General features: G+C 49.0%; 1 protein-coding gene across 2 annotated transcripts; it reads right to left on the bottom strand.

Moving 5' to 3' along the window:
- Window positions 1–963: 963 nt before the first annotated feature.
- On the bottom strand, window positions 964–7677 carry HSD17B7 (hydroxysteroid 17-beta dehydrogenase 7). 2 transcript variants are annotated; one of them, XM_062616257.1, is made up of 10 exons: window positions 7521–7677; window positions 7169–7372; window positions 6996–7088; window positions 5985–6099; window positions 5278–5472; window positions 4047–4151; window positions 2956–3012; window positions 2312–2410; window positions 1785–1917; window positions 964–1614 (listed from the first exon to the last, which is right to left on the bottom strand). In XM_062616257.1, exons 1-9 carry the CDS (start codon window positions 7553–7555, stop codon window positions 1822–1824), a joined length of 999 nt encoding a protein of 332 aa, XP_062472241.1. In that variant the 5' UTR covers window positions 7556–7677; the 3' UTR covers window positions 964–1614; window positions 1785–1821. The 2 variants fall into 2 exon arrangements, with proteins under 2 accessions (XP_062472241.1, XP_062472240.1); XM_062616256.1 differs by having other exon boundaries at window positions 964–1917.
- Between the last annotated feature and the right edge of the window lie 589 nt (window positions 7678–8266).

Genomic DNA, 8266 nt, shown 5'->3' with positions numbered 1-8266 from the left:
CCAGCATCACAACTAACTCAAAGATTGGTTCTGGTGCCTCACAGGATCTCTCCCCTCACCAGTTTCTGCATGCTCCATACGAAAAAAGCACTCACTCCATCCCATCAGGCACAACTTCCCCTGATAAATACCCAGCTTCAGCCCACAGACACACACCCAAGTGAAGAAAAAACACAACCACCAATGAAAACCTCAGAGGTTCTTCCCGTGGTCATCAATCTCTGCCCACCCTAGAATTTTGCCACTTCATTCCAGGCTTAATAAAGGTCCACGTAAGCACATCCCAATCTTCTTCACAACTCTGAAGAGCTACAGCCATAGCAAGAAGTTCCACTCCACAATGGCCAACTCCTCATTCTGTCCCATTGTCAGGGCAAACCAGTACATTCCCACCCACACTAATGCTGGTAACTCAGATACACAAGGGCTGACCTAGAAGCGCTGCACAGCCTAAAGTCAAGACTGAGCTATTTCTGCTACAAACCACACCATACCAGCAGTACTCCTCTGCTTTGCAGAGCTGCTCAAAAACAGTGGAGGGTGAGAATAAAAGCAAGCACAGCCTCCCTCCTAACCTCACCTGGCCTCTGCCAGGTCCCAGGAAAGTGCCCAGGAACACTGCAATACCAGTCATTATGTGACACATGAGGGTGAGCAAGCACCAGAGACATCCATGTCTCCCAAGTGCCTAAGGCTGGGACAGTCTCAGACACCCCACAGGTGCTCAACACACAAAACCACACTGAAGTCTTCAGAAGTCATTCCTGCCTTTCATTAACTAGAAGAAACAAGAGAAGCAAGACCAAAGAGGTGGCTGACAGCCTTCCTACAGAGGAAGAGACCTCACACTTCCCAGGTATACACAGGCTTCTTGTGCAAGGCAACAAACCAACCTCCCTTTCAGCCCTCCAAGTCAAAAGCAGCCAGCTACTGGATTAAAAACACCACTGCAGCCAGGAAAAGTCAGTTCCAATAATTTATTCATTGCAGAATTTGAAGTACACCAGGTACTTGAAGTTCCCCAGGATAGGCAACAGGAAGAATACTTGGTACAGTAAATTTCTATAAAAAGAGTTAGATATGTAAAATAACATGGTAACCTCTCACTCTTGCTACAAACAGAGCAGACCAGCCCTGAGCGCAGGTTAACATCAACAGCTTCAGTTTCTGCAGTCAGTTGTGGTTAGAACCTTTACAGCCCCACACCCAGGGGAGAGCAAGGCATCTATCCTCACAGCTGAGGCAAGTGGTGCTCTTCTGAGGCCAGTTCTTCAGAAGCTTGGCTTCACATGATGGTCAGAGCCTGACTTCCAGTAAGGTTCAATCTTGGTGAGCACATCTGTAAAGCTAGCCCCAGATTCAGTGTACAAGTGTAAAAGGAGTTCTTCTGAAGATGAGCCTTCAAGTACTTCAGGATCAGCCACCAGTAATATGTGTAGAGCCAAAACACAGGACAGAACCCCACAGTGCTGCCTTTCGTGTGCTAAGCCAGATTTAAACCACGTGTTTTGAGGCTGTTTCCAAACTGTGCGCAGTGCAGGCATGCTTTTGCAAGACACTTCTTTGCAACTGTGTTAAGACAGTCTCCACCTACTCTAGGTCTCCAGTTTTATGCTAGAAAAAAATCCCATACCAAAAAGATTAAGATTTCCTCTTCAGTTTTCACATTTCCATTTTCAGGAATTGTTCACCTTCTGTTGAGAAGAAAGACTGGGTCTGAAGCCACATGTCTGCAGAACAGCAGGCAACACAAGCAGCACCAGAATGAAGAAAGCCCATATTACCCATCTGAGACTGTTATTCCACTTAAATTGGTTTTACTTAATCCAGGAGATCACTGTATTTCTCTAGAGTCTGCTTCTCCAGTTCCAAGAGCTTTCCATACAGTTTCTCAGCAGTTTCTTCATCCACATCAAACTGGAAGACAGTAAGAATAGCACTGTGAGACATCACTTTGGTGGCAGCTAGCAGAGACACTGAAGTCAGCTCTGGGGATAGGCAAGGTGCATCTCCAGAGCTTCCACAACCACAGTGAGGCAACTAAAGGCATCTGTCACAAGCCAGAACATGTTCTGGGGAAGCATCATTATACACTCATCCTTCATTGTCTTCCAAACTCCAGCCTGAGCCAGGAGTTACTCTAGGAAGCCTTGCAGATAACCCCACATCCCTCCTTACTGTTCAGCATTCAACATTTTGTTTCCATTCCAGCCACAGGACACCCTTGGCACCAACCCTTCCATGCAAGGCAGATGGCAGACCCTTAGCCAAGCCCCCCCCCCCAGAAGCAGAAAGCTGCTGCTCCGTGTACCTTTCTGGGCTCCACATAGCTCTTCCCCAGTCCAGAAGTACAGCTGTGGTACTTGACAAGTGCATCCAGGTGCTCTGGCTTCTGTTTGAAGAGCCACACCTAGGAAAAAACAGCCCAAACATGTACAAGTCCAGTGCACAGTGTCCCAGCCAAGCCTGTAACCAAGGACCCAACTGCCACTGGACACAGGAGAACACACCTCAGATGCTTTCACCACACAGAGGAAGATTTGCTATCTAGAGAAATAGTTCTGAGCTGTCTCCTCTCAGCTGTGACCTGCCCAAGCCAACAGTAAAACATGTTTATGTCCCAGTGCTAAACCACTAAAGCAGTTCAACATGGCTAAACTTGCTCACTGCTGTACTTGAGGCACACTGTTACGTGCCTCCATTCCCTGTGCCTGCATGTCTGCCAGCAGGGAGAGCAGTGTCCTCCCGGTTGAGATGGAAAGAAAAGCCTTTTTCCAAAAGAAATTATTTTTATGAAGGTATAAAGCATCACCTGCCAGATCAGCCCCATTCACAACTGGTCCCCCAGCACTCACTGCTGCATGCTGTTCAGGGCTGAGCTACGTCACCCACCCACCAGCCTTATTGAGGGGCTCACTGCTCAGCAGACCCAAAATCAAGTTGTAAACTACTTACATGAGCTTCTGCTCCATTATACGGGGTCAAAGTATAAGTTTTGGCAAAAAAGCGGATCTGAGGGGAAAAGAAGCATGACAATCTGTATTGTGGCCCAAGGTTTCTCTGGCCAGCCCTCCATAGCCCAGCCACACCAGATAATCTACCAGAAGCAGCAATGCTTCTAAAAGCTGACTACAGTTAATACCGCACGCTTATGACTAAAGCATCCCTCTATAACCACAAACTATTTTCTGAAGCCACCCACCGGATCAGCTAGCCTCACTCCATGCTCCCACATTGAGCTCACCCCCAAAGCAAGAGGCAACAGGCCACACATATACACTGCAGGCACCTCCTCTTGAACGGTTTCAAGAACACAAATGGCAGGAGGCAGAGAGGATCTATAATACTGCCAGCCCCGAGGATAACTGAGAAGGCATTGCCTCTCTGCTGCCAGGAGAAATGTGATCCATGAGGATCAGCTTAAGCGGAAAGACCAATCTTGCAGCAAGAGCATCAAGGCTCAGAGCAGGCAACCTTCAGGAACAGAACTGTAGTGAACCTGAAAAGGTGAAGTCCAGAGGAAGAAAGAGAAGGAAAGCTTTAAGAAAGCAAGGGAAACAGCAACGAAGAGAAGGAGGTTTTGCTTTCCAGAGAGACAGAAAGAGAGTAAGAGATGCTGCCTTCTAGAGGGATGAAAGGAACATGGTAAAATACACTGTTCTAGAAACAAATGGCATTTCAAAGCACAGGGGCCAAGTTTTGTCCTGAGCTCTGCTACCACCAAAATGACAAACAGTTTCACAAGCCCGAACAGGCTGGGAAACCTAAGGGGAGCATTGACAAATGCTGCTATGGCTGAAGAGCCAAGCCCTGGCTCTATGTACAGTGCTGTCCAGCACCAAATCTCCAAACTCAGCTTGGGAATTCAGGCCCCAAGGTGCCAAAAGGAAAGGTTTGCAGAGGGGTCAGCCTGCCTAATCCAACAGAAGGAAGAGCTGTATAGCAGAAAGGGTTGCAAGGAGCCAAAAGCACACTGCACATTACTTGCAGAAGTATATGACAGCAGGGCTACCTCAACACTAAAACCAGCCAGGAGATCCACTCACCAACCACATGATGGGCATTAGCAGCTTCCACAGAAAAACTGGTAATATTCTGTAGGTCATGTTAGACATAACAAGACCAGGACAAACAACACTGGAATACAGACCCTGCAAAGAAGAAACCCAATCAGTGTGTAAATACATAACAGTTAAAGAACAGAACATACTCATTGCCTCCTAATACTTCTCAGCAAGAAGCTGAAGGTGACTATAGAGACCAGTTAATAGTAGATACTCCCCAAAGTCATTAGTGAGTGATTAGATGTAGCAATTTCTGAAAGGCTCAAATTGGAGATGTTTATGTTAAAACTGTGCCCATTGCAAGACCACCAGACTGATGTGTTAGGAGGCTGTGCCTTCACAACCTCACGCTGCAGTCCCCACGCAGCTCAACAGCAACAATAGCAGTCATCCCAGAAATTACAGCCCACAGATCAAAGGTTACCTCACCTTTAAGAGAAGGGTTCAGCCTTCTAGGACCAAAACATTTTCTCCTGAAGTATTTCAAGAGTGCAATCACTATCACTGGACTAGGGCTGCAGCTTGGCAACAAAAGCCAGCAATCTCCTATGACAGGGAAGGCAGGTTGCTCACACATGGTAGTGTGACAAACTTGAATAGCAGCATGGAGCCATCAGGACAGACAGCAGAGCCTGCATGTCAAATGCTTGCAGGCAAAGCTGCCAGAGCAGCTTTGTTCCGACAGGCAGGTACACCTGAAAAGAGCAGCAGCTCTTTGCTCTTTAAGACCAATTATTTGGTCTGAAAAGTCAGCTAGAACTTGCAAGGCAGGGACCACTCCTAAAATTCTTCTGCTTTCAGAAGTTTCTGACAAAAGCCCCAGAAGCAACATAAGGAAGAAGTTCTTTGCTGTGAGGGTGCTGAGGCACTGGAACAGGTTGCCCAGAGAAGTGGCAAATGCTCCATCTCTGGCAGTGTTCAACACCAGTTTGGACAGAGCCTTGTGTGACATGGTTTAGTGTGAGACATCCCTGCCCATGGCAGGTGGGTTGGAACTACATGATCTTAGGGTCTTTTCCAACCCTAACTGTTCTATGATTCTTCACTACACACAACAGCAGTTCAACTTTGGCCTCCATTTAGTTCTTAAATGCGCATTAAGGAATATATCAGTTTTCTGTGAATGAATGTAACCAGGTAACAACAATGTAATGATAATTATAAATAGTAGGAGCTCATTAGGTTTCTTCAGACATGCAAGCCCCATCATCACCTGCTTATTAAATTTCCTGTTCAGAACCACACTTGTCAGGTCAGTAGCATATTTGGAGGAACTGTATGATTCCTGCCCCTTGGCATGCTGATAGTCAGAGAGGCTGAAGGCAGACTCCCTAGCATTGCTGGAAGAGGTCCAGATGAGTCGTGAAGGCTTTTCGTTACCGCAGAGTAGAGACTCAAGTTGACGAACCTGCAAAAGAATTGCTAACTTAATTAACACCATGATTTTCAAGTGTTACAGTATAGCTTTATAGTTCTTAAAAGCTGTGAGCTATCTGAGGTTTCTTGGACAGTCTTCCCTACAGGAGCCAGAAACAGCCCCTGCTCAGGTACAGCTTCAGGCTAAGGAACACTTACAAGCAGCCACCATTCTCCTGCACAGCTCAGTTAAGCACTTCAGAATTTAACACAGCCAAGCCTTGGTATTCACCCTGGACAGAGAGAACTACATATGGTTTACCTCTATCCACTGGCTAACTACAGCAGTCTCAAACTTACATTAACCCTTGAAATGACTATCACCATTTATTGCTACTTAAATGAAGCCTGAGACCATTGCCTTGTCATTCATTATCTGCCAGGCTGTAGCTTGCATCAGCAGCTGAACCTGTGAGATAGAACTGATTCACTACTACTGCCTGGACCCATCTCTACTGACATCAACCAGCAGGCCAAGGGCTCAATCTTCATATGCAGTCTCACCAGAATAAAGTGTCCAAAGAGGTTGGTGGCAAACACCTCCTGAAGTCCATCTCCATTCAGCCTGTCCGTCTGGGTCATTACACCTTCTGCAGTGGTCAGCATGTGAAGTAACTTCCTGGAAGCCAAAGACAGGAGATGAGCGTTGCTAGGAAGCACCTACTGCTCTCCCACTTCAGCCCTTGAGAAGTACCCCTCACCTCACAGGCTACATGTGGACTCTGGTTTCACCTTCAAGGGTTCTATTAAGCCATGAAAAAAAAATGGCTTGGAAAAACTTGTATCAGCCCCTTTATTTGCAAGTGTCTCAATACTGACTAGACCAGAGAAGACTTGCCCCTTCTTTCAATTCATCACAATAAAGTACCATTAAAAAAAAAACATAAATTCTTGCTCTTCCATTCCACAGTTAGGTAATACAGTCAAGCTCCACCATGGAACTATTGCCCTAGGGCCATACTTAATTCAGGTAAGGAAAGCAATCTAACATCCATGTTCAACACCCCCAACAACTGCTTTGGACACAATGCAAGTCACTTTCCTCCTTAACTCAACCTCCTCACTTTGCTTACAGAATAGCAATGCCTATATCAGCATCAAGTATTAGCTTCACAAAATACCATGATGTACAGCTGAGAACAACAAAAACCTACAGTGGAACCAAAACACAAGAAAAGAGAACCTATAAGAACAACCTACACCTCCCCAGCAACACACCAGCATTTTTCACTCAGTACTTAATGCCAGGAGCTGCAGGCTTTGGGTGAACTCTCGTGCCCCCATCCACCAGGCCTCACACTAGGGATCAGAAACAGCATTAGGTGCCTTAGAGTACCCTGGCGCTTCACCCAGCTGCCAAACCTACACATCCCACAGCAATGTGCCCTGTGTCACACTGGGAAAGAGACAGGATCATCTTCAGCCCTGGACCCACAAGCGTGCCTTGGCTATGATGCTGCCAGTAGCACATACCACCCACAAGCCAAGACTAGACCCCCCCCCAAAACCTCTTACCCGGTAAGGAGACCATGCCAGAGTGCCTTGAAGTTAACGTGTGGATTGGGCATTATCCCAGCATTGAGGTAGACGAAGTCCAGCCGCTGAAACCTGAGTGGGAAAGAACAGAGGGGTGAGGGGCAGAGGGTGGACAGGAGGGTCCCGTGGGGCAGAGAACAGACACCCAATACCTGCAGCGGAGCTCACGGGCAACACGCAGCACGGAAGCCAGGCTACCCAGGTCCACTTCCACGGTGGAAACCTGTGCTGCAGGGTGGGTTTCCAGGATGAGGTCTCGCGTGGCTTCGCTCTTCTGGGAGTTGCGGCAGGCGATACAGAGATGGATACGGCCATCCTCCTCCAGCAGCCGCCGGCACAACGCCAACCCCACGCCGCTGCAACAGCGTACGGTGTCAGATACAACGCTGGCGGGCAGGGACGAGCCGAGGGCGGGCCGGGCCGGGTCGGGTCAAGCCAAGCCTGTTCCGGCCCGCCCCACCCGCACTGTTACGGCTGCTCCATCACCCAGTGCCCGTCGCTTACCTGCTAGCACCGGTCACCAGCACCACCCGCTCCATCGCGTCCTCCCTTAGCCGGTCCCCCCGCCGCCCCCCCGCGCTTTAAACGCTGCCCGCCCGTGACGCCCCGCCTCGCCCCGCCGTTCCCACCAATCGGTACGCGGCAAGGGGGCGGGGCCAGGGCACACGGTGGCGTGATGATGGGAAGAGCGGAGGGGGGCGGGCCGCGATTGGACACGCCCCCATACAACCCCTGACGTACAGGCACGGCCGGCCATTGAGGCCACGCCTCCCAGTGCGGGTCACGCCCACCGCGCTGAGCTGCTGCGCTTGCTCATCGCGTCATAGGATTGCAGGATCACGGGATCGTTTAGGTTGGAAAAGACCTTTGAGATCATCACGTCCGCCCGTTACCCCAGCACTGCCGAGACCACCACTAAACCATATCACTAAAGGCCTCATCTACACGGTTTTGAACACTTCCAGGGGCAGTGACTCCCTGGGCAGCTGTTCCAATGCCTGATCACCCTCTCTGTGAAGAAATCTTTCCTAATATCCAGTCTAAACCTCCCCTGGTGCAGCTTGAGGCCGTTACCTCTTGTCCTGTCACTTGTTACTTGGGAGGAGAGACTGACCCCCACCTCACTCTATCTTCCTTTCAGGCAGCTGTAGAGAGCAATAACATCCCCCCCAAGCCTTCTCATCTCCAGGCTAAACAGACCCTGTTCCCTCAGCCGTTCCTCACAGGACTTGTGCTCCAAGCCCTTCACC

Source organism: Pezoporus occidentalis, unplaced genomic scaffold (assembly GCF_034315485.1).
Source record: "Pezoporus occidentalis ecotype Australia unplaced genomic scaffold, CSIRO_AGI_Poc_V1 ctg189, whole genome shotgun sequence".
Lineage (NCBI taxonomy): Eukaryota > Metazoa > Chordata > Aves > Psittaciformes > Psittacidae > Pezoporus > Pezoporus occidentalis.
Note: the sequence above shows the minus strand (reverse complement) of the source record. Positions and strands in the feature narration are given on the sequence as shown.

Bases quoted from the DNA above. Each gene is read 5' to 3' on its own strand.
- HSD17B7 (XM_062616256.1), bottom strand. From the start codon at position 7,555: ATGGAGCGGGTGGTGCTGGTGACCGGTGCTAGCAG. The intron at 7,373-7,520 runs GTAAGCGACGGG...ACGCTGTTGCAG, and splicing joins CTGGTGACCGGTGCTAGCAG to CGGCGTGGGGTTGGCGTTGT. The intron at 6,100-6,995 runs GTAAGAGGTTTT...TTTGGCTTCCAG, and splicing joins TGGCATGGTCTCCTTACCGG to GAAGTTACTTCACATGCTGA.